This window comes from Alosa sapidissima, chromosome 3 (assembly GCF_018492685.1).
Source record: "Alosa sapidissima isolate fAloSap1 chromosome 3, fAloSap1.pri, whole genome shotgun sequence".
Lineage (NCBI taxonomy): Eukaryota > Metazoa > Chordata > Actinopteri > Clupeiformes > Clupeidae > Alosa > Alosa sapidissima.
In genome coordinates, this window is record NC_055959.1 from 35925274 (window position 1) to 35952773 (window position 27500).

Below are 27500 nucleotides of genomic sequence, written 5' to 3' on the forward strand. Positions count from 1 at the left end.
TGTGTGTGTGTGTGTGTGTGTGTGTGCGGACTCACTCTCGTCAGGGTTGGGCGCCGCCAGGATGGCACTGTGCTGCTTCTTCACCTGCTCCACATCCTCAGAGAGCTTCTCTATACAGCCACGGATCTCCTCCACCTGGGAGAGACGGAGAGAGACAGATGGAGAGAGAGGGAGGGAGGGAGGAGGGTACACAGAGAAAAAGAAACAGGAGGTAAGGAGACAGAGAGATATAAAAGAAGAGATAGAGAGAGGGAGGGGGGGAAGAGAAGAGAGTGGGATGGATGGGAGAGCGGAAACAGAGAGGTAAAGATTCGTAGAGAGAGATAGATGAGGAGACAGAGAGAGAGAGAGAGAGGGGGAGACAGAGAGAGGGAGAGAGAGAGAAACAAAAGGAGGGCGTGAGAGAGAGAGGGAGGGCAGAGGTGAAGAAAGATAAAAAGGAGGGGGAAATGGGGAGAGTAGAAATGAGAGAGGGCAGGAGAGATAAGGGACAAGGACAGATATGTGGGGAGAGAGAGAGCGAGAGAGAGAGAGAGAGGAGGGGAATATCAAAAAGAAAAGGTCAAACTCCAGGATTGGAGAGCAATTACAGTTCTTCACTTCCACCAGTGTCATTGACCTGTTAAAACTGCCCACTTCCGTGAAATTACATATCAGGATTTATGAGCTAAATCTCCTGCATTTTCAAACAGTTATCAGTTTTATTCTCCTTCACATTTCAGACCTGAAGGTTCAAATAACAAAAATAAGACATCTAGGCCTAGAATTGTAAGATGGGCTGTCAACTGGCCTATCATTTAAACTGAGCTGTTCTTTGTCAGACTTTTTTCTGCACACTAGAGTGTTTTCTAGTGGGAGTTGACCATTTTAGAGAATTTGTTCAAAATGTCTCTTTTAAAGATAACTGGAACCCCACAACCCCATCCATTCCACAGGGTTCTTTTTGAGGGTCTGTGTTCTTTATGGATCATCCAAAACACTGTGGAGCTCTCAAATAATAAAGGCACACTGGGTTAGTTTGAATCACAAAACTGGTTGAAAATGAAAAGAATGGGGCTATAAATGAGTAGATAAGTCCAGGGCTAACAGGATTAGCTAGCTTGATTAGCTAGTGTTGAAGTCATTGTCATTTGTTGAGCTTGGAAAGTGCAAACTACTGTATAGTGGGCTCAATAGCGCAACTTCAAGTGAGTAAGTGATAGTCCATTTTGTAGACTGCTAAGTGGACGAGACCATATGTAGTGTTTGATTTAATGTTTGAAACTGAACAATGACTAATGACACTGCACTGTAATCTCAATTTGGCACGACTGAACAGGTCTTTTGGCAAATGACCAAACAATATGCAGGTTTGGCTTCTCTTATGGGTCAACAAAAGAGAGAGAGAGAGAGTGATTTGACAAAAGAGGAATTGCCAACGGTGATGTAAAAGCAGGGTCAAGGAAATCGAAAATCCTATGTGAAGCGATGACAAAAACCTGTTCCATAAATAAATACCCCTCCACAATGGACTGAGGTAGTGGAAGAACTGGGTTGTCTGCTAGGAGACAAGCTTACTCTGGACTCTGGCCAGGTTAGTCTAGCCGTGAGATGCTAGCCCAGCACATCACAGCACAGCACAGCACAGCACAGCACAGCAAAGAAAAAAGCAAGAAAGGCCTTCTTCTCTGTCACGTACACCAACAACTGTAAACAACCACTAAAATGCCCTGATCATACACTGTCAACAAAAGCATGCACTACATGCAAAACATGAGATGCTAATTATTTGTTGAGAGGGTGGGTGGGGGGGGGGGGGGGGGGGGGGCTTTGCTGACAGAGCCAGACACTGAGCTGCCATCAGCAGCCTGCATGGGTCCAGTAGTGGGAGTGCTTCACTCTTACATGCACATTTAGCTTGATTTGCTATGATACACTAAGGAGGCAGGTGGCTTAACCTCACTGTAGAGTTCAGATTAGCATCAGTGCAGCAATCTGACATTTAGACATATACATTAGATACTGTAATATATGAAGAGATGCACCGATATGGAATTTTAGGGCCAATTAATTATAAGTATGTTGTAGCCGATACCGATACGATAACTGATAATATTACTCTTAAAAAACAATTGTGAAAAGTGAATTGGGGACAGCATTTCATAAGCATCATTTAACTGCAGTAATTTTACATGCCACCAATGATCGACAACTCATAATAGTCCTCAATGGTACAACAGTCAACAAAATAGCAGTAGCCTAGGCTCATGTGTGGCTTCTTTAAGTAAATCTGACATCAGTGATGAAATATATCATCTATCTATCTATCTATCTATCTATCTATCTATATGTATATATACAGTACACTGCCGTTCAAAAGTTTGGAGTCACTTACAAATATATATATATATATATCTATACAGTAGTTCTACTACAACAAAATGCATAGGCCTACTCTACGCAGTATATAATACTAGTGATTAGTGTTTTAGTAAAGAAATGTAAAAACTGCCAGCGCTCCACAGCTCCAGGCTCTAGCCGTTAGACAGAGTGTGACACCAGTGTCCTCTCGTTGGCTCCTCTTACGTAACGTCCTGAAGTCACTCCATGATGACGTCACTCCATGATGACGTCCAGCTCTGTGTCTCTTCACCACGGCGTCTCAGCGCTGATGGACGTGCCTTGACAGAACATTCTTACAGGGTGCATGTAGAGACTCTCTCTCTCCCTCTCTGGCTTTCTCTCTCTCTTTCTCGTCCTCTCTGTTTCCCCCTCTCTCTCTCTGTGTCTCCATCTCCCTCTCACTCCTATCCCTCCCCCTCTATGCCTTCCTGTCTATCTCTCTCTCCTTCTCTTCCTCTATGTTTCTCTCTATCTCTCTCTGTGTCTCCATCTCTCTCTCACTCCTATCACTCCCCCTCTATGCCTTCCTCTGTCTCTCTCTCTCTCTCTTCCCCCCTCTCTCTTTCTCTCTCTCCAAGATGTCAGGGGCCTTTTTCTGCTGTCTCACGGTGGGAGAGGTCAATGTCAAATCTCTGTGCTGTGCTGAGCTGTGCTGCACTGTGCTGCAGTAATGCATTTGGTGCTGTGCTGCGGTGTTACGCTTGATGCTGTGTGCCTGCTCGCCGTCTGCTTGGGCACCTCCATGCTGGGCGAGGATGAATGCCAGGCCCCGAGGGTATGGGACTGCGGGCATTCTTTCCAATTAGTCAATCTGCTGATTGCATGGTCCGTCTAATCATCATTTAAGAAATGAACTGGTTTCACTTCTCTCTCGCCCTCTCTCTTCCTTACTCATTCTCTCTCTCTCCAATGATCTATGCTAATTCGCTATAAACAGAGAGAGAGAGGAACATTGATGGGGAGAAGAAGGGACAGAGAGAGTACTCATGTGCCCTTATGAGTCCTTGTGGGAACAAATGCATTTCTCCTTCTTATTAGACGAAGCCACGATCCATGCACTGCGGACACTTACAGTTTTAATTGATTTAGTTAGTTGAAAGTAATTTTCTGACTGGGTCTTCTTATAAGCAGCTAGAAATGCTGGTGAGGCATTTGATGCAAGCATTTAAAAATGATTCAGAGGGAGATAGGAATGTGTGAAGAATATCAGGGGGATTTGTTCGCAAAAGGCATTGACACTGAATTCAGTAGCTTAGATGAATATCCATACTACATAAGCTGTTTGGTATCCCCCTTTTCAGCGATCAAAAGACACGTTTTGGGCATGTTCAGTAGAAATGGAAGCTAAACTCACACAACCCGACTCAATCTTAAATAGTTCTCTTTCCTCAGTGTCCCTGACCTTTTCAAGTCAGCCAGTATCCAGCCCCTCCTAAAGAACCCTGGCCTTGATACTTCCATAATAAAAAAAACTTTGTCCAATCTCTAAATTGCCATTTATCACCAAAATTCTGGAAAAGGTGGTCTTGATGCAACTTTCTGAAGTGTTAAAGGGCAATGGCACTGGAATGTTACTCACTGGTACCAATTATTCCCATTTTTCTCGTTTGCTCTCACTTTAAACGGGTCTGTGTACCACCAGGTTTCGGTTGCATGGCCACTTTTAGCCCCAAGGTTTGCGTTCACGGTTGCCTGCATTTCCAGAGCTCCCGAGGGGAAATTGTTTGAGGCTACCAAAACAATTTCATCGTAGTGCTTTCATTTTGATAGAAATAAAGTTTAAAAACTAATCTTCCACTATCACTTTCCCGTCAGTGGTTTCATAAGCTTCGGGTTTTGCACGAGAACATGCAGCACCAGCAGCACGCAACGCGCCGCCGCCATTTCTTAAAATTAGGCGCAGAGTCCTTATCTGTTCCAGGAAAAAAAAAATTTGTTTCAATAGGTCATTTTACTTCCTCTACCTCAGCTATTACCTGTGGTGTTCCCCAAGGTTCAATTTTAGGACCAATATGGTTTTCCCTCTACTTCTAGGCCATATAATTCGCCACCATAACATATAATTTCACTGCTATGCAGATGACACACAGCTTCTCAGTCAAACCAAACATGCTTAACAAGCTAACTGTACTGCAGGATTGCTTAGCTGATGTGAAAGACTGGATGTCACAGAATTTCCTACAGCTTAATTCTGACAAAACAGAAGTCCTTTTCATTGGCCCTGAAAAAAGCCTTTAGACTTTAGACTCAGACTTTTTTTGGAAATTGAGCCTTAAATAACAAGGCTACTTCTAAAAACTTCAGGGTTTTATTTTACATATTTAAAATGTGACCAACATGTAAAACTTGTCCAGTCCTGTTATTATCAACTGAGAAACATTTCCCAAATTAGGTCAATCTTATCTTTAAAGGACACAGAGAGAATTATACATGCCTTTGTTTCATCTAGACTTGATTATTGCAACACCTTATTCACCTGTCTAAATCACCAGTCTATCTCTCGTTTACAGACTGTTCAGAGCTCAGCAGCCAGACTTTTGACAAAGTCTAAATCTAGAGAGCACATCACTCCAGTTCTGGTCAATCTACACTGGTTGCACTGGTTGCCAATGAGGTTTAGGATTGATTTTAAAATAGGTCATTACATAGCTTTACATGGTTTGCCACTGTCTGGCACAGCGCCTCAGATCCTCCAGCCTGGGACTTTTAGTTGTTCCAGAAAGTAAACTGTCAAGTAGGGGTGACCGATCATTTGCAGTTAGAGCACCAAAGCTCTGGAACAGCCTCTCTTATAATTTTAAATCTAGTCTGAATACCCATTTTTATACAATTGCCTTCTTTAATTAGTGACTGATTCCACTTATGTCTCTGCTAATTTATCATTATCAATTTTGTTTGTTTGTTTGTTTTGTTTTTGGTACGGTATATTTTTCCTTTTGTTTCTTATATTGAGTTTATGTTTGTGTTTGGTAGTTTACCCTTTTATGTATTATTATTTTTTAAATTAGTATTAATAGTATTACTATTGTTTGTTTTTTTGTTTGTCTGTAAAACACTTTGTGCTCTGTGCTTGAAAAGTTCTATATAAATAAATTGTATTATTATTATTATTATTATTATTATTATTATTATTAAGCTCTATATCCTTCATGTGCTAAATAACTAATGCTTTACCGTTGTTTTGATCCAACAAATGCATGCAAGTGTGGAATAATCTTAGTAACCATATGCACTGTCATGCCGTGCTCGTATATTATCAAGAGGATTACATCGCTAAAGATCCCCATGAAAAATGGACAGTCTTAATTCCTTTCTAATCCAACCTTCCTTTGCAGTGGGTGTCATCACATCTGCACATATCTGAGTGTAGAGCATTTGGCAAATGCTTTTGTTCTGTCTAAAGTAACTTTAAAAACAGTGAGGACATCTATAACAATCTCAAATCTTTAATGGTCAGAATATCTGTGTATCACAAAACCTGATTATACATAGTTGACAGACTTAGCTAGGTAATACCTTTTAGGTAATGACCAAGAGTCTTACCTGTTCGAAGAACTCATCCATGAAATTTTCTCGGTCCACGTGGACAACTTCCTCATCATCGTCGCTGTCCTTAGCCTGAAAGAGAGGAGTTAAGATCCATTAAAACATCATGCCTCAAACACACTTTAACACGAGACTGCTGTATACTTCTGTAGATTTAGATTCTCACAATCCGATCACAAACCCTCTACATCATGTTGCATTCCATGCATACTTCCATAGGTTTCTGTACAGATATTTCTTGTCATGAGCCTGATTCACAAGGACCAATTTAGATTTGGAAAATAAAAAAGGAGAGGAAAAAAGGACATTTCTCCCAGCTGTGGCACAACTCCCCCTCAGAACAGGAGGATGGCATGATCCATCTCCCTCCATGACATTATCATGAGTGCCGCCCCCTCAGGATGCAGCACGGAGCTGACCTTGCTAACAAAAAACAAAGGCCCGAAGCTAACAAACGCTAGCACCACACACTGACTTTGACTAATCCTGGAGCTATCACTGGAGAGACAGTGTCATGGCCAGCAGACAGACCGACAGACAAGCACACACAGACAGACAGAGAGACAAACACACACAGACAGATGTTTACAGGCAGACCTAGAGACAAACACAGACAGACAGACTAGACATACAAACATACAGGCACACAGATAGACAAATAAACGCACCGGCTCACAGACATATACAGCGATTCACTGATTTATTGAAAAGTGTTGCCAGAGGTCCTGGGATCGTCTTCGCAGACACTGACGAATGGTCAGTTGGTTGGCAAACAGACTGGAGGTGTGTGGCGTCTGGAATGGACGTGCATGGCTGCCTGCCACAGAGCGAACCTGCAGTCTGCTCACACGCCTGGTGAGGATATTATGGGATAGCACAAATCATATACAGGCCAATTAGTATTAGCAGAGGAGGAAGATTGGGGAAGGTAAGAAGGTTGCATGTTTAGAAAACCCAGTCACTGTGGTCTCCAAGATGATAAGACACAGCAACGCTTTCTCGATAGCAATTCCCAGCTTCAGATATACATTTAGTTTTGACTCCCTAGTTACATGCTACACATTACACGCCTACTGTCTCACCTTTAGTTTAGAGACGATTTAGAATTAAACAGAAAACTATCAAGTACAAGCTACTGTGAGTGGAGTGTACCTTTACATGTAAATTATATTCAAATTAGTAAATTAATAGTTGTAATACACTAAATCGAGATGTTCAAAAAACATCTGTAGTAAATGCATTGCATACAACCTCAGCATTTAAATTATTAATAATTTAAATGACCTATTCATGACTAGGTACTATGCTTGTACTATTCATACGGCAGCCATGTTGTTTTAGACTGGTTGTAGAGCAACCTGGGTTGAATTTATTACTCCTAAATTACACTCCTCAAAAATACACCATTGCGAATACACCAGCGCGTCATCTATGTATTTCCCTCTAGCCTTGACGGCTAATAATAGAGGGTTATCTGATGTTTGGATGGGCTGGCCCAGGTTGTCAACACTGGTTCCTACACCCAGTCCGACAGGCAGGCAGTCAGAGCAGTACAAAATGGCAGCCATATTGGACACTAGTCCTGAGATCCCTCATTTGTTCTACCCAGCTTTCACTCTACACATGTAGGCTACCTTATCTGTGAGACAATGGGGGGGATGTGTTTGTGTGTGTTTGAGAGAGAGAGAGAAAGTGTGTGTGTGAGAGAGAGAGAGAGAGAGAGAGAGAGAGTGTGTGTGTATGAAGAGGGAGGCTGAATACTGTGCAGTGGATCACATGCCAAGTAGACGCAGGACACAATGTGTCAGGGTAGAAACGGATTTCTTTCCTTCTCTCCATTTTTTGCTCACTCTCCCCCCTCTCCTCTCTTCTTATGGCCATATGGGAGAGCGAGCAGGAGGGCAAAAAATAGCTGCTAGGCTGACTAGGCTTAGCGGGCCGCCAGGCTGAGCACTGCTGGCTGTGCGAGGGGCTTGAGCGCTCATGCCCTGATTGTAATGGACAGTTAAGTCGACAGAGACTCCAGCTGGGAACCTTGTTTCCCCTCTCTCCCTCTTTCACTCTCTCTCTATCTACCCTCCTCTCTTTCTCTCCCTTTTTCAATTTCTCTATCCCTCTATTTCTGTTTCTATTCTATTTCTCGATTCACTTTCTCTCTCTCTGCCCCTCTGTCTTCTTCACAATCTCTATTTTCTATTTCCCCACCTTCTCCAGCTCAAGTTCTTCTTTGCTGTCAGAGGCCCCAGGTTCTTCCTCTCCTCTCCTTCTCTACCGACCAGCACTACTGTCCTCAATGTGTCCTACAAGCAAATCATACACGCGCTGCACAGGATCTTTGGAAGCTGTCACCATCAGGGCGGAGAACAGGGCGCTATTCTGTATGGCACTGGAACTACCAAGGGGACTTACAAATTTGTGCCCCAGCTTCTTCAAAACACGACAGACAAGAATAGTAACAAAAGGCAAGAAATCTCACTCATGACACTGTTGACCAATATTGACTTTGGCCCTCTAGATTGTACTCCTCAGTGGAACAAGATAATCTGACCCCTTGTGAGCCATTAGTTAATCTAGTGGTCTCAGAAAAGGACATTAGTCATTATATTAGCATGGCTATCAAGGCAATTATCAGTAGTGAGATGCCCCTAACTAGAAATGGAGCTAGCACAATCTAATAAACCATGGAATGGATAGCCTACTTGGAACATGGAATCTTTGTCTGGTGCTGATGTGTTCCAAGGGAAGCCTCCATCTTGTAAGGATTACAGGCCTTATATACATTGATTCTGATATCCACTGTACAGGAGCTAAAACTTTCACAGACAAGAAAGGAGCTCATTTATATACTGTTCCTTTGTGCCATCATGAACTATTTTCACAGTGCCCACACTATAGCTAAACAGTGCCCACACTATAGCTAAACAGTGCCCACACTATAGCTAAACAGTGCCCACACTATAACTAAACAGTGCCCACACTATAGCTAAACAGTGCCCACACTATAGCTAAACAGTGCCCACACTATAGCTAAACAGTGCCCACACTATAGCTAAACAGTGCCCACACTATAGCTAAACAGTGCCCACACTATAACTAAACAGTGCCCACACTATAACTAAACAGTGCCCACACTATAACTAAACAGTGCCCACACTATAGCTAAACAGTGCCCACACTATAGCTAAGCAGTGCCCACACTATAGCTAAACAGTGCCCACACTATAGCTAAACAGTCACGCTCAGTGCTGGAGTGGTGTAGCTCAGTGCTAAGAGTGGTGCTCCAGAGAAAGACTGGCTAGACAATGAGTCTGACATTAATAGACGAGGATCTAACACACTGTACTGCTCTATGTCATTCATGTTTTAATACATATTGTATTACTCCATCTGATTTAATCTATTGTGTATATTATACAATGTTTGTTCATTCACATGCATGTTACTTAATAGTCATGGAACAGATTGATTAAAATTCTTGTTGTGTGAGAAGACACCACAACATAACCATTCCAGAAAGATCTATTTGCAGATCTGGCCCCTTTGCTCTGCACAGGGATTGCTGTCTCTCTGCCACTCTATTACCTCTGCCAAGGAGATTACTTTGTTGTTGAACTTTGTCTGCTTGTCTGTCTGTCAGTAAACAGGATTCCGCAAAAACTATAGGCCCGATTTTTGTGAGACTTGGTGGAAAGGTGTAGCATGGGCAGAGAAAACATAACATTTTGGAGCAAATCTGACTCATTACGAACATTAGGTGATATGCATTTGCCTTGGCGCAGGTCTTCTCTCTCTCTCTCTCTCTCTGTCAATGCTCTTTTAGTTGGTTAATCAGCTATTTCCATTCAGGCTAACTCTTCAGGTCTCAACATTTCTACAATAAAATAGCAAAACATTAAACACATTCTCCAGTGCCACCTCTCTGTATTTGTGCCACCCTCCCTCCCCCTCCCCCCCCCCCTGCACTCTGAGCTGTGCCACCCTCCCTCCCCTTCCCCTGCACTCTGAGCTGTGCCACCCTCCCTCCCCTCCCCTGCACTCTGAGCTGTGCCACCCTCCCTCCCACTCCCCTGCACTCTGAGCTGTGCCACCCACCCTCCCCCTCCCCTGCACTCTGAGCTGTGCCACCCTCCCTCCCCCTCCCCTGCACTCTGAGCTGTGCCAGTGGGCCTCATAACTGCGTCTGATTGACTGATTTTGCCTGAGAGCCGCCTGGCCTGCCTCAATCTCACACAGCCTCCATGTCGCGAATCACTCCACATGTTAGCAGCCCTTCCTGTGCTGGTCATAATCAACTGCCCAGATTTAATTTTCTCCCCTTCTCTACTCCTCTCCTCTCCTCCATCTTTTTCCCTCTCTCATTTCCTCTCTCTCTCTCTCTCTCTCCTGCCTTCTCTTCCCCTATTTCCCTCACCTTCTTTCTCTCTCTCAATCCCTCTCACTTCCTCTCTCGTGCCTTCTCTCTCTTCTTCTCGCTCCCTCTCTCTCTCTCTCCTCCATTGCTGAATTTGTCTGTCGGAGCATCAATAATGCATGAGGTGAAAGCGCTGGCTGGCTGGCTGGCTGGCACTCTGTGCTGCACCCCACCTCAGTGGCAGCCATGGCCGCCTCACTGACAAAGAGAGAGGGAGAGAGAGAGAGAGAGAGAGAGAGGGAGAGAGAGAGACAGAGACAGAGAGAGAGAGAAAGAGAAAGAGAGAGTGCCCACTGAATTCAACTCCGGCTTGATGAGATCCGGAGTGGCTTGTAGGACAGACCTGTGCAACGTTTGTTATAAGGACATCCTGGCAGTGTAGTTACTAAACAGCTATCACACGTTTGTTATAAGGACATCCTGGCAGTGTAGTTACTACAGCTGGCTATCACAGTGTCTCAGAGTGGCCAGAGAAGCAATCACCTGCACATAAGCATACACACACACACACACACACACACACATATATATAAACACACACAAACACACACACACACACAAACTCTTGAGGGAAACCTGAAAAGTGACAGTGGTGTGTCACACAGGCATACAGAATAGATCAGACAGGCTGCACTTATACGGAGAATTGGAGAATTTTTGATCTTGCGTTACACACATTTTTGCAGAAAACAACTTCACTCATTAATTAATCATTTCCTTACAAGAAAGATAAGTAATGAAATTATTGAAAAATGGTCTGAGTAATCATATTTCCCAAAGGAGATCTGAAATGGACAGTTAAAATTCACATCTGCTGCATTGCAAAACCTTTCCCCTTTATTAACCTTCTCAACTCATCTATCTACAGAAGCATTGGAATGATTAAATTACACTTTATTAACTCTAAAATAAGTCAGGAACATGCGACTATTAGCAATTAGCTTAACACCCGTCTTTTATAAAACATGCAAGTCTTATATCGTGGCTGATTGAATAGTGCCTCAATTGCATTATAGCACCTACAGTATGTATAGATTAGGCTGAACAGCTATGTTTGTTAGCAACATTATCAGTCAACACCAGCCTCTGCGCTGAGTGTGAGTGTGTGTGGGGGTGGGTGCCAGCCTTTGTACAAGGCATATTTGCCTTTTCCCACACACACAGAGAGAGAGAGAGAGAGAGAAAGAGAGAGAGAGATCAGGATAACTACATCACACGAGATGCAGGATTCATTGATCTGAGAATGGATCCTACTTTGAAATCATGATTTAACAAACTCGCTAGAATCAATAAGTGAAACTGAATGACAGGAACAACTAGAGTTTTTTTTCCGTTCAATTATTTTTTTGATATGCAGGTTATTCCTTTATTCCACACTAAATTGTGGTTTGGTTTTATGCCTCTTAAGTTTACATCCCATTGCGGATACCTTATCGTAAGTTCCACACTGGTTTGAGAAGATAAGCTGGGGGCGCCTGGGCTCGGGACGTATTCCTACGCTGCATTATGCATAACCTGAATGCATTACTGACGTACTGTATGAGCTGCTTGGCCAACATCATCACTGAAGGACTGTGTGCGCATGCATGCGTTTGTGTGTATATGTGTGTGTATGTGTTTGTTTGTTTGTTTGTTTGTGTCTCTGTGTGTGTGTGTGTGTGTGTGTGTGTGTGTGTGTGTGTGTGTGTGTGTGTGTACGTGTGTGTGTGACACTCAAGACACAGCTGGGTCTCCTCTGCAGAGGGCTGGAGCCGAAGATGGCTTGCTAATATGCTAATATACTGCACCGATCAATACGCTGCGCTCGTTTTATTGACGATTCCTCATTGATTTGCCATTTCGTTCACCTGACCTGAATGCGTCTTCATTGCTCTTAGGGGAGGAGTGAATTTGTTTGTGTGTGTGTGTTCATATCTATGTTAAAGAGTACAAATGTGTGTTTTTTTGTATGAGTGTGTAAATGCTTTGACTGTTTGTGTGTGTATGTTTGTGTGTGTGTGTGTGTGTGTGTGTGTGTGTGTAGGTACAGTAAGTGTCCACAACCAATGTGTGTGTATGTGTTCATGAGAGTGTTTGTGTCCATATGTGTGTGTGTTTGTCCATTTACATGTGTGTGTGTGTGTGTGTTCATGAAAGTGTTTGTGTCCATATGTGTGTGTGTTTGTCCATTTATATGTGTGTGTGTGTGTGTCTGTGTTGCAGGCTGGTGACGGTGTAGGTGGCAGTGGAGGAGGCTTGTTTAAAAATATCAGCTATCGGCTTACTGCCACCACCATAGAGGCCGTGCAGAAGGTGTTCTAATCAGCATTTTCAGTGTCTGTCTCCCCTCCTGTTCCTCCTGCCTCTCTCCTCTCCTTCTCTCTCCCACCCTATTTCTCTCTCTCTTTCTCTCCATCTCCCTCCCACCCTCTCTCTCCTTCTCTTTCTCTATCTCCCTCCCTCTCTCTCTCCCATCCTACCTCTCTCTCTCTCTCTCTCTCTTCCACCCTATTTCTCTCTCTCTCTCTATCTCCCTCCATTTTCCTCCCATCCTCCCTCTCTCTCTCCCTCCCCAGGCCTGCACCCATCCCTGGCCTCCACCTGCATCCGGTATGGTGTGACAGGGAGTGGCTTGGCCCTGTCTCTCAGCGTGCCGGTGGGAGAGACGTTTGAGCGCTCGGTCCCTGCTGGCTCGCCTGCCCTGCTGGCCCTACCCCTAGCATGGCTGCTGCATGCTTCACCTGCCGCTCTGGCAAAAAGCTCTGGGATAAGCAGGACAAAAGCCACAGCAACAGATTGACACCACGGCAAATCCACACCATGCCGTTAATATTAGCACAATGCTGATTAGCACCTACTATGTAAAAAGATGCTATATATCAAAATTGCAATGTACCGCATATCAATATATCATACATCTGCCAAATATCCAGCAAATATATGTTATGGATGCAAGAAAAATCGTATAACTGACAATTTAGTGTTAGACATGTCTGTCTGTCTGTCTATCTATCTATCTATCTATCTAAATAAGAAGACGTATAATGTAATCCATGTTAATTATTAAGTGTAATGATATCGGAACAGAGGAATGTATTCTGGACTACATTTTGGTTTAAGTGGAGTTTGCTGCCCTATGAATACACAGCAGACAAAACGATGCTGTCTTATTCTCAGTCCTGAAGAATCCGCTTTGCCAGACCGACACTAAAGGCATTATTGATATTTCATTTTCAGAGTGAGAATACCAATGATTAAATTATAGTTGTAGCCAAATATCTGCCTAGAAAGACATTTGCTTCTCTCCTATGCAAATTACCCCGTCAGGATAACTTGCACATTTTTTATTTCTTATACTACTAGAGCCTGCATTTGAATCTCATTGCATTTTAAAAAGGTCACAACAAGGTTAAACTTTATCTAATTCCGGGCCGTTTGATTGGAATTGGTATCAAAAGGTGACATCGCTGTGGATGTACTCGGCGCCTTGGAAGTGTGATATTTCCAGATGGCAGCTCCCGCTACAGATGATCTGATCCTGTTTTGGCGTCAGCACATGCCGCACCAGGGCCAGAACTATGCCAGGGCCAAGGTGGGATCTAGGTACCAGGGCCAGAACTATGCCAGGGCCAAGATGGATCTAGGTACCAGGGCCAGAACTAGGGCCAAGCTGGGATCTAGGTGGGGCTCCAAACGAGCCGCTCCAAAACCACCGCTCACCGACCGACTCCAGAGCTACTGACGACGGTGGCTGAGGTATTGTGGCCACTGGTCAGCATGATGCCTATTGGCTAGGACAACACCTATTGGCTAGGACAACACCTATTCCTATTGGCTAGGACAACACCTACTGGCTAGGACAACACCTATCGGCTAGGACAACACCTATTCCTATTGGCTAGGACAACACCTATTCCTATTGGCTAGGACAACACCTATTGGCTAGGACAACACCTATTGGCTAGGACAACACCTATTGACATCCATCGTGATCTGTGGCACTACGTGCTCCCCATCACTGAGGACCATGGGCTGGGGCTTAACTTGTGCTGCGCAGAATAATGCAGTTTAAAAATGATAATATTCACGAAAACCTTCTAGACCTGGTGTTGAGCTCCATACAAAACAGCATTCGTTGACATATCCTGAGGATGATGTCATCTAGATAGACATGAAGAGGGTCTCACCAACCATATACGACAGCAAATCTATATGTTGAATTGACAACCCAACCATATGTCATATCGTATATTTTTTTAAAATAAATATTATACAAATGTTCTAAATGTTTTCACTATTGAGTTCATTTTCTTTAAGCAGGTGAAGTGCTGTAAGTAAATGGTATTAACCACTAAGTCAAGCTACCCTGCTTATCCCTAATTATTCAATTAAACCGGACCTCTCTGCCTTCCTGTTGATCTGTAGGCAGGTGTCATCTTTATTACATCTAAGGAGGTACACAGTTGATTTCTTCACTTGTTAGTTAGGAAATGGATCAGGCCTTAAGGTTCACTGATATTGCAACGCAAATCCAGTAGGGAGATCATGACAGATGACGAGGATAAATCGCTTTGAAAACCCTTACACGCGATGGCAACCTTTCAAAATGAAGGTGTGCTACTTGCCTGCGGCTTAGCAAATTTTAATGTGATTTAAACATTTTCTGAATTGCTAAATCAACAGGCAACTCTCTCTGTACAAATGCCAACATACACCACTAAAATGTCAAATGAACTACAGTAATATACCTATATGAAAAAAATGATTCAATATGTTTAATAAAACACATTAATGATATTGAGCAGGATTTAAAAAAATGTTGTCTTGCTATTTCTCACCACATCCAAACACCGTCTTCTCATCCTGATCTTTCAGTTTCATTTGAAATGTCATTTTTGTGCATAGCCATGATTTGCCTCCAATTCTTCTAATACACAAACCTGATTCTGATCAACCTGATTCAGATTCATAATCCGAGAGCTAGAGCTAGATCGGACACCAGATTCATCCAGGAGTTTGCTGCTAGCGAGTAAAATGTGCTTGTCCCTTCTCAGTCATATTCTGAGGGTTCTGTGTAGTTCACTATGAAACATTCACTATGGCAAGAGCTAGAGATCTAAGCCCACGATACTAAAATGGCTTTTTCCCCTCTCCATGCTTTGTTCATCATGGTTCAGAGTCAGCAGAACGCAGGCCCCAGATTGGTCCCTGTGCCCAGCCTGCTGCTAAGCTCAGTCTCAGTAACTCCCAAACTGGCCTAAACGCTTACACATGTGAGGCTTTGTACAAACATTTGGCCCATAAACATCCATGTCACGTTATAGGAAGCTACACTAACATGACTAACACGTGGCATGCAAGCTCATCTCACACAGCGCCCTGATATCTCCACAAACAAGCTGCGCTGTTAGATTTCACCGTAATTGCTTGTTAGGACATTAACAGTAAAGCCTGCTTGCAAATTGGAAATAAATCCTCCGGTCCTTATTTGAGAGAATCGCTGAGGTCCAACATGAGCGATGAAATATGTGCGCTGTCCAAACTAGATATTGCACAAGTAAATATTTAATTTATCTCTCTCTTATCAGGCCCCGTGACAACTGAACCAGATGCTTCATAACCAGTGGATAAGCTGTTAGCTTTAATGTCTTTTTATAAGGTGGGTGGGATTCAGCAGAAAGGACGCGACATTGCCCCCTGCAATAAAAAATCTCTGTGGAATATATTAGCATACTGTTGTGGCCTCACGTAATAATGCTCTGTGTGCCTTTTTGCACGTGTGTGCATGCATGTGCACCTGTTTGTGTTGTTGTTGGATACATGTAGATAAAAAAATACTTTTAGGAAAAAAATGGTCTTCAACGATTGGAGGAAGCACTGGACTATTAAATATTTATCAGCGGCAGAGTATGTTGTTATCCTGTAAAACCATCTGTCACAGTGAATCTAAAACTAGACTCACATAAGGCATCGAGGCCTGCTGTATAACATGGACCAAATGCACAGGAGGGACTGGATGGCCCAGCCTAGCCTAGACATTCGGACATAGTGAGAACTGCGCTGGGGCGTCGGCATATTCATGAATGCACCCACATGTGTGCCAATGATTTGTGTATATATGCGTGCGTCTGTGTGTTTTGAGTGCACATTAATTTGATTAATTTAACTGACTGCGTGTAAAAAAAGAAGCAAAACACCAAAGCCTTCGGCAGGGCAGAGGAGAGGAGAGGAGGGGAGAGGAGAGGAGAGGAGAGGAGGAGAGGAGAGGAGAGGAGAGGAGGGGAGAGGAGAGGAGGGGAGAGGAGGAGAGGAGAGGAGAGGAGACAGTGGAGAGGGAAAAATGGGGGGAGGGAAAGAGAGAGAGAGAGAGAGAGAGCAGCAGTGGGGGAGGGGAGAGAGAGAGTGAAGGGAGAGAGTGGGGAAGTGTGTGTGTATGTGAGAGAGAGAGAGAGAGAGAGAGAGAGAGAGGGTCAAGAGAAAAGAGAGAGAGAGAGAGCAGCAGTGGGGGAGGGGAGAGAGAGAGTGAAGGGAGAGAGTGGGGAAGTGTGTGTGTGTGTGTGTGAGAGAGAGAGAGAGAGAGAGAGAGAGTGGGGGATGGGAGGGACATTCAGAGAGCGAGAGAGCAAAAGACGGAAGGATGGGGGAGGGGAGAGTGTGTGTGTGTGTGTATGTGTGTGTGTGTGAGAGAGAGAGAGATAGTGATGCAGTTTAATAAACAGCATCTGTTACCAAAAACAGGGGGGGGGGGGGGGGGTCAGCAACTCACTTCCATGTGAGAGAAGGAGATCAAAAATGTCCCTCCAGAATCACGTCTACCTCAAGGTCTTAAAGCTACTGCCCCCCTCCCTGCACCCACACTGTCATCCATCGACCTCCCCCCGCCCTCCCTCCTCTCCTCTCTCTTGCCGGCATCCTCCTATCTCTGCCTGCCTGGCGTCATGCGTTATATAAGTCCCCTGGTAATCTCTCAGGTGCTGGGGGTGAATACAGATGGCCCGCAAGTACTACACTTCCCATGATGCATCTATGAGGAAGGGCTTTGGTAGTGGCGGTGGGGTCGGCTGGCCTGCTATTGTCCCTGTGTTCTCTGACCCACACAATTAGGGCCATTAGCTAATGTCCTCTCATCATGATGACTGGGATTCTGGGGCAGGTACCTGCAGCTGAGCCTGCCACAGATGCAAGCACACACAAAAAAGAGAAACTGGCCTCGTAAAAAACACACAGTTGTCCTGGACGGGTTAACACAGAGATGCTTTAGTGTGTGCTGTTCCCTGTCTTTCTTTAGCTATCTCTCTCTCTCTCTCTCTTTTCACTCTCAAAACCCAAAGCTCATGGCAGAAATTATTTTACCAGTCTTGTGAGGTCGTGTGCACCTGTAAAAATAACAACACTATTAAGCTATTTATTTGTTATTTGTTCTTTGCTTGTTTACATTCTCTTCTGTGTGGTATTGCATTGTAGCCCAGGCCTAAAGACAGGAGACCAGTGAAGCCATGGTTGGAAATAGATAGTGTGGCCTTCAGCCTGAGTCAGCAGTAAGAGACCAACATGGGAGTCTTTTAACAGCAGCTACAAACAAGGTCAAGATGCTGCGAGACAGCCGCCTACTAAACGTGGACCTTGGAACGGGCTATTCTCAGGCTTCCGAGGGTACCCATCAAACAGACTGGGGTTGGAGCACTCTACTCTGATAAATCATAAATGCAGAATGTTTGCTAGAATATGGGGTAGAGTGTGTAACGGTTACAGTACTACAGTGAGGTTCCAGTACTGAATTGAAGTTTTTATGGGAGCATGGGTAACTCTTACACTGAATAAAATGCATGCATACATACACACATACAATTATAGCTGAAACATACTAAAAGACACACATATATGAAATGCATGGCAGTGATGACCATGCTGAACGGTACACGGAGGACCAGAGTGGTTGATTTTGCTAGCACTATAATACTACTATAAGACACAACAACAACGTTCATTCAGTAAGCATTTCTCAGTATTGCGATTTAGTAAGTGAGAGGAATGAACAACATCAGTGGAATGGCATGGCATGAAACCCAGAGAGCTACAGCCGGGGGGGTGATTAGAGCCATGACGAGGTCTGTAAAAAACAGGGGACGCTCAGTCAGAGAAGCTGAAAAACCGCAGACATTAAACTAAAGATAGTGACTTCCGGCCTCTGGTGACTTCTGTTTACTGCCCTGCCTCCGAAAAGCACTCATTGTGCAGACTTTGACTTCAAGTTTGCCAATATGTCCATCATTTCCCCAGAACGTAATGTGCGTGTCGTGACGCCACGTTGTCCATGTTTTTTAGCCACTGAGCCCTGAGGTGGTGAAAATGTGGCAGATCTGGGCCAGATGAAAAATATCTATCTATCTATAACTAGCTGCTGTTAGCTGCTACCTGAGACTACTAACCCCACCCATATAGTGGGTCTTATATAGGGTTGCAAAATTCCGGGAATTTTCAAAGTTGGAAACTTTCCATGGGAATTAACGGGAATATACGGAAATTAACGGGAATAAACGGGAATTAATGGGAATAAACCGGGAATTTTTAATATGGCAAGTTAGTCTATAACAGGGAACTTAAATGTAATGGACAAAACCCCATCTTGCAGCATAATATTAGTTAAAACAACCTGATTTAATGCAATTTCAGTCAAATTTCTACCCTGCACAGGCATCAATCCCATGCACACAGCAATCAGCATAGGCTACTAGACATAAAGGAAACCTATGATGCATTCATGTGCATGGGGAAAATAAATTCCCAGTGAAAATGTCACCTCATGTGGGAATAACTGGAGTGAAACTGGGGGAAGTTTGCAAACAGAGTTACCCAGTTAAGGGCTTATCGTCACTTTTGTCCTCATTCAAATGGGTGTACGTCATTTTGCATAAACTGTAATGGGACGATTAATCTGTCTGATTAAGCTTGACAATTTATATATAATTTACATAATCTATAAGGTTGGGTTGGGGTGGTATGTTGTGTCATTATTTGTTTTACCATTTTCTGGGATTCTAACTGAACAAACTGATTGTCAGTCAAAGTTCCAACCAATTGGATTTTGTTGTTGAGTGGCGTGGTGTATCTTGGGCAGTTCAGTGGTTTCAGTGTCACTAGCTTAGCACGCTAGTTAACCATAGGCAGAGAATGGGATTCCCGCTAGCATGTTAGCTATCTTTGTATGCTAAGCTAAACGAAAATACGAACAAACAAATCGTATTACTTATTACGAAACAAAATGTTAATGTCTGTATATGAAACAGTAGGAATTACAAAAAACTCCCAGTTAATTCCCGTAAATTCCCATTAATTTCCATAATTTCCTTTAATTCCATGAAAGTTTCCAATTTGGAATATTTCCAAAATTCCCCAGCTTAACTTCCCATGGAAAGTTTCCGGAAATTTACCGGAAATTTTCCACCCCTTTGCAACCCTAGTCTTATATAGGGCCTTAATAGTTCAGTTCATTTGTAATGAGCTCTTTTTTGGTAATACATTATTTATATGATGATAGATGATAGTATCTTTAAAATCCTGCAGAAAAAAAATGAATACACGGAAATCTACTGGTGAAATATAAAATCAATTTGGGGAAAAAAATAAATGTACTTCATAAGACATTATCACTTATTCCACCCATGCTAATGCTAAGCTAACCTGTTCCCTGACACTGTGAGCTTCCGTTTCCCAGACTGTTAGTCGCTGTGATGATCATGACGGCACATTCCGGAAAGTCTTAGTCACCTTAGTTACAGTGTAGCCACCGGGGGGTTGGCTTCTGCCTGCTAAACCAACGTGTCATAGATAGAAAATACTGAGCAATCAATACATTGTCTTCAGCGTGTGACTGAGCAAGAGAGAAGAAGGTAAAAGGAAAGAATAGTAACATCACTCTTGACATTTGTTAGAGGAGGTGAGAAATCATGGAGGCAGTAGCCATAATTCGGCGTCTTCCAGCAGAGAGAGTGCAGGTAATGGCATTTTTTCCTCCTCTCTTCACTGCGAACAGCAAATTGCCAATTAGGAAGATGAAGCCACACTGAGTCGCTGATTGATCCATTTTCTCCTGCTGCATCACCAAATTCCCTCGCTGCCGCAGACAATGTTGTCGACCGGCGTTCAGCTCTGCCGCTCACCCCACTCCCCCCCCACCCCCCTGTATGTGGTTGAGCGAGTGCCGTTTGGCAAGCCGACGTAGAGGAGCCGTCCAGTGTGTATTCGCCACACCACATGATGCTCGGTGCTTTAAGATTACTTTTTTTTTTTTTGGTTAGGGTGTTTTATGTAAATGCGAGCAGATTTTGATCAGCCTACTTGCTTTAAACCTTTCTGAGGAGAGATTAAATCAGATGGAGCTGTTCCAGGGCCATTTTTACTGGCAATGTAGCTAGCCAACAAACACACACACACACCACACACACACACGCACATGCAGATGGAAGCACACATACACACACACACACGGAATTACACATACACACACGCGCACACACTCACACATGGACGCGCGGCGCGCACACACACACACACACACACACACACATGGACGCGCACCACACACACCATACATGAAAAATTAATACTCATAACATGAAACATTAATACTCATAACATTGTATATGCAAAAAAGAAAAGTTGCACATTATTCTCCCGATCAGACTGTTTGACAAAGATGAGAGTATTCTTTCATCTTTAGTGCACGTGCAATACCTTCGTGGTATCTGTGGCGTTTAGAGTTATAAATCCTCCTGATCCCAATCATGTGAACCCAACCGAGAAGCTCCTTTGTGTTTATTTTTTGTTTAAATCCCCCACCTCAGATAAAAGCCATAAATATGCCCTTTCCTTAAATTCTCTGCAACACAATTTTAAAAGGACAAAGGCTTTAAAATGTATGAGAGCCTATGGACTGTCCAGGGCGGCCAATAAGACATAAATCACAGTAATGGCCTTCCTTTCTCTCAGCGCCCTCCCAGAACTGTTTGGTGGCAGCTGACCAATTCGTCAGCCTGAAATGATCAATATCGTCCCTGACATCAGGATTCTCCTGACGTTCACTTGATTGCTATCCGGTTATTAGCATATCATTGAATATCCCTTTTATCCCTCCGTAGCGCACAACACTACTTCCTTAATGACACAGCAGTGGAGTTGAGCCAAATTAGTTTGCTTTGCAAGGCTCCCCTCTTGCATCATCTTTTACCCTGTGTGGTGCTCTGTGCTTCAAATGCCTTCATGCTAACAGACATAAACGCATTAACTTCTGAATGAATGCAACATACATTGAGCTATTTGTGAAATGCATGACATAACAAAGTAAGATGTCTTTCACTTCTATAGCAGAGCTATTACATAACTGTAAACCTCCAGGACCCTCTTTCTTAAATGCAATTCTCAGGGGCAGATTCTTCATCCTATGAATTCTATGGAATCACTGGACGTGCATTCCACAGATACATTCTACATGACACTCTATGTTCTATGACGAGATTCTACATTCTGTACTTCCACTTAATTCCCCTTTCAGAGACGATACAAAAGCACCGCAGTAATACTGTTACAAGAGGTCTCCTTGCCGACTCCCAAGTGGGTGGTGTGACTGGTCATCATGTCTGAGAGACACGGAGCTGTCTCGATGGACGCCCAGGTGATGGAGAACACAGTCCGTCTGAGTCAGCTCCTCAGGGGGCTGTAGTGGCTAGCAGGTTGGTGGGTAAAACTAATCTATAACGAAGACTGTGTGCATATAAAACAGCTTCGTTTGTCTGCCTTTGACATATTTATCACACTGTCCAAATGAATTCATGTCAGTGGGTTGAATGTCATGATATCACAGCGAATAAATGTATCCCATTATTACGATACCTCATAATTCTACCTTATTTCCTCCCTGTTAAGTAAGCCTTGTTAGGGAAGTCGAGGAACTGATCCATGATGTGGATGAATGTGGACAGGCGCTTCTTTCGTTTCAAAGCAGGCCATCGAGTCGTTATTTAAGTGCATGTTCTCTCGGTACATCTCTCTCTCTCTCTCTCTCTCTCGGTACATCTCTCTCTCTATCTCTCTCTTCGTTCTGGTGAACATGGTTCTCAGGGCTGGGCTCTGAGCTGGCTGCCTGCCTCTTTTGACTCAACAGCTCAACAGCGCTGACTCACTCCTCAACATCGACACATAGACGGATAGAACGTGCTGCCGTCGACAGTCGTACCGTCATAATTCGGGCAGGGGTGGTGGGGGGGGGGGGGGGGGGTTGTTGACGGACGAGACCACAAAAAAACGAAATGAAATAAGATGAAAAGCAATTAAAAAACGAGAGATTCTGAGACAAGTGTGAACATCCGTTGCCTACTGATGTGACAGTCACACGCCTTTTTTTCTCCCTCTCTCTCCCAGCAATGGTTGCCTGGGAGTTTGAGGCCATTCACACTAGTTGACAGTTACACGCAGAGTAACATGATACCTAACATTGTGTGGCGCGCCTGCTTGATATGTATGGATCAGGCAGCGGCTGCCGACGAGCACATCAGAAGTCAGTGCCACAGACCCCGGCGACCACGCACAACTGCTCCAGCTCCATGTTAAGCATGCCGATCGCCACCAGACGCAGGGAAGACAAGCGTGTCCATTCCAAGTACGTGCCCGCGGGGCGCTCCTAGACGCTCCACCCAGGGTCATATGAAAGGCGTTGGGCTGCAACAGCACTGCCCCGTCTTATTATCCTCACCAGGCAACCAACCGCTCCGCCGACCAGTCAGCCGCTGCGTTCAGTGCTCAACCTGATTCAAGACTCAATACTGCAATGCCACGCAACTCGACAGTTGTTAGGGATTTGCTTTAGCGTGATGCTCATGACAAAACAACATCTACACGAGACATACCACACAGAATCACATGAAATATAGCGCCACCCATCACCTCTGCTATTATACAGGGGCGTGTTTCCCAAAACCATAGCTGCTAACTAAGTTAGCAACTTTGTTGGTTGCAATGCAATTTCCCATTGACAACCAACTATGTTGCTAACAGGTTAGCAACTATGGTTTTGGGAAACGCACCCTCATTTGTTGTTGTTATATGTAGCTACTCTAATATAGGGAATATTATGTAGGGTTTTTTTTTTGGGGGGGGGGGGCTGAGAGTTTTAATCATAGAAGGCCCAGATGGCCCCTGGCGCATTCCACCCTTACTGAGGAAAACATCCCTGTCCTGTCCTGCACACACACCGGCTAGACCAGGAAGCCAAGCGCTGCTCAGGGTCAATTCAAGACTGGCTGCAATGACAATGCAAATTTGGAGCCTCTCTTTCTCTCTCTCTCTCTCTCTCCTCTTTTCATCTCTCTCGTTTTCTTACAACTGCTGTTCAGCAGCAACCTCAATCTCCTTATCTGAAATGATATCCATGGCCCAGACCCATAAAATAACTGGCTGGAGAGCTTATTGATCCAATTCCTATAACTGTACCAAATATAGCAGTGGAGAATTTGCCGTGATGAAGCACCAAGGCCTGCGTGTGTGGTCAATACGAAAAAATTCATTACATTAATGAATCACTATGATTCACCTCATGACAAGCATCAGTTTTTCCCGTTCTAGCATAACATTGGAATCATGCAAACACACACACACACACACACACACACACACACACAGCACCGTAAGCATTCAAGCTGAGCTTCAATTACCAGACATAGATAAACATAAAAAAGCAAAACTCAGCCATGTCACTGTTGTACTGTGCACAGCTGAATCATGGGATTGCTCCGGAGCGCCTCTTCTGTCATGGCTGCCCATGATGGCACCCTGGCCTGGCCTTGCATGCCTGGCTCCACCACGCTCTCTGGTGCTTATTTGTTTGGTGTCTTTAATTGGCTTTTGATTGGGGAAAGAGGAGCAGATGCTGTCACTGGCTCTGCCCCAGGGTAGAAGGATCTTCATCACTCTGTCACAGACAGCTATGTTGCTCTGGGCTTGGAAGACTATATTTTGGACGCAAGAGCTTAAAGTAGCCTTACACCCTCACATGAACCCATGAGGTTCCAGAAAGGTCTAAAGGACTAGACAGGCACCAGGCAACCTAAAAGTGGCTGAAAGCAAACGCAAATACAACCCAATAGTGAGTTAGGTGATTTAGTGAGTGAGTTGGGTGATTATAGACAATATTAAATTAGCCAACAGTGACAATGGACTTTGCTATGACGTATCTTGATGTGTTATAATTTCATTATACATTGATTTGAAAGGTAAGAAACCTCTAAAAGCAAATACTCTATATCCTCAATAATGCCAACTGATGATTAGATGTATTCAATTCAGTGTCTGTTCCAGCCATACAGACAATAAGTCAAGAAAAAGTCTTGACAGCTGAATGGAGACAGCTGAATGGAAGTAGCTGACCTTTGAACTCTGCCGATGGCATAATCTCAATCAAACCTGAGGGGTTCTGTTTGGATTAGACAGGTCTAGGCCCCTCATTCCTTTGGCAAACAAGTAAAACGACCATAGAAACTAATTCACGCTTGGATGAGATGAGACAGCAGCACGATGAGGGATAGCCTAAGCTATAATGCCTTCATGCAAATATCCGGAATTAATGTTTTCCATGTAAGGGGGCGGCAGTCCCCTGAAAAGGGAACGGGGAAGAACACATTAACAGCTCACTGAGGGACGAGCGAGCGTTTCCACACAGGCCTCGTTTACCTGCAGGCTCAACACAACCACAGCAAAAGCCATTATCTAAAGGCAAAGGGATTACCTTTAGTTTCTGTATGTTTTAGCTGGAGTAGCCTATCTTAACACATGGTTAACTTTCTTCAAGCGGTGCTGAAATAACAGGCCCACTGCGCCATTTGCCATGCTAACCATTCGTGTAGCAGAGAAGGCAACAGTCGTCTCCTGATGTATTGCTTACACACAATGTAAATGCACAGCTCAACATTCTCATTCAGATTTTCTTGTGATCATTTTATAAGAACAGAGAGAGATGGAGAGATAGAGAGCGAGGGAGAGAGGAGTGGGATTAATACCCATGCCACCTTCTCTTATTTTACTTTATGCGTTTATGCATGACATATAGCCTGCCCGCATGCACACACCCACATACACAGAGAGATAATGAAAAAGCGAGAAAGCGCGCGCGCGTGTGAGAGAGGGAGAGAGGTTGTACATGGCCTAAGGATGTGCTAACAGTTCCCGTATTTCTTTTAGTTGGGGGAGGTAGTCTATGTGTGCTGTGATGAGATAAATAATAGGCTGTATTTGAACAATGTTCAAGTGCTTGCTGTTTCTGCCTGCGTCTCTGATCAATGAGAGTGGATGCAGACTCTCACGACACATGCACGACACTGACCTCTTCACAATTTCATGGCCAACTCATTGCCAGAAAGGAACCAGACATGACAAAAATGCTTCATATAGTTCCCTGTCTTTTTTATATCAGTCTATTTATCTCTCACCATTTCGAATAACTCGTGCGTTTCGCAGACGATTTCCTCATAGGGGTAGGATGTAGCGCGACCAATACGTCACAGTGATGTTGATGATTACATAAAATGTCATTATTACTCGATCATATCGCATCTGTTGGCAGAAACTCAAAATGCAATACTGTCATTGACACATACTTTGAGGGAGGCTGTTCATTAGTCATTCAGCTAAACAGTCGTTTAACAGCGTTTTGTCCATTTCAACGTTGTCCATCAGAATAGGAAAGGGTGGGTTGGGGGCAGCAGCTCGGGTTTCCTCGCCTATCAGGAACCCTCTCTGTTCCCGAGACAGAACCACTCCTGAAATTGTTTTACCCACATCACATAGCGTAAACCGCCATGCCGCTTCATCAACCCCGGAAGATTTTGGTCGCACAAGGTCTGCAGTGGCCACTCAAACACTCTCTTTCTATTCTCTAATGGACGCATTACATGTTTAAGGATATTAATTATTTGATGCATTCGGGGTATTACCTCTGGCCAAAATGGGTGTGATTTTGACAGTTTACAGCCAACATTTGCAACAGGGAAACAACCCCCCCCCCACACCTTCTCTCCCGTGTGTGCGTGTGTGTGTGAGAGAGTGAGTGAGTGTGTGTGAGAGAGATCTTAAATCAAGGGGTGCAGAGCAGCGGTCCAGGCGTTTCCTCTCGGATTTTTATTGATCCGGAGACAGAGAGGTTGGGCAACGCCAAAAAGCCATGGGCCTAGCATTGATTTGATTTCTGACCTTTTTTTGGGGAATATAATTCTGCTATAGCCTACTCTCATACTCGCTCGCTCGCACTCTCAACTCGATATACTAAAAAGACAATATGTTCAACAAGACTTCTCTCCTTCATCCACTGACGTGCAAATTGTAGGCTACCTCAGAAAATGGAAGGGACGGGGCCGTAGTGCAGATGATACAGTGGTGCAAGGTGTTCGAATCTAATCGAATTAATCGACATAATGAAATAATGTTTACGGTATAGTCGACTATTTCCTATTTTCATCTCATACCGGCTTCTTTTTAGGGAGGGGGGGGGGGCATATTCAGATATGTAATAATTATCCACCATATACCCCCCCCCCCCGCCCCCCCACACTCACCATCATCACTCGCTCCCCCTCCCTCGGCCAACCCAACGCCAGTCGACCCCGTCCCACTCCGTTAAAACCTTACCACCAACCAGGCATAAAAATGTGAATGCAACACGAATGGCGTATTAGCTCCATCCTTGGGGATGCAGGAAGCGTCTACGGATCGTCTAAGGATCTACCGAGGACCTCTGTGCTTCATCGCATCCACTATGTAGAGTCTGCCATGGTTGGAACAATTTAAAACAGACCATATTGGCCTCTCACACAGATGCATAGCGTCTAATAAGCATACGGGCTACAGGTTTATAACCTACAGAAATCATTCACTACATTGGCAGCATCGATGTAATTGCTTGCGTATTTGTGCAAGACTTGTATTGCATTCTGCATTTTGAATGATCCTCGGCAGTAACTCTTTTTTCACCTTGCATAGCCTATATCACATTTAAAACAGCACGCATGGCCACCGCCATTAACACATACGCGCATTATGATACTCGAGCTAAGATATAAAATGGACGTGCAAATACTAAATAAGCCCCCGAAAAGACTACGTGGTTCTGATGTACAGCATTTCCCTTCAGCTATCCGCG

General features: G+C 44.1%; 1 protein-coding gene across 1 annotated transcript in view; it reads right to left on the reverse strand.

Moving 5' to 3' along the window:
• stx1b (syntaxin 1B) overlaps positions 1–27500 on the reverse strand; it is a 57346-nt gene that overhangs the window by 29451 nt on the left and 395 nt on the right. Inside the window, exons 2-3 of the mRNA XM_042087086.1 lie at positions 5926–6000; positions 36–135 (exon numbers count right to left, since the gene is read on the reverse strand). Of these exons, the coding sequence (XP_041943020.1) occupies positions 36–135; positions 5926–6000 (175 nt within the window). The remainder of the gene's footprint in view (positions 1–35; positions 136–5925; positions 6001–27500) is intronic.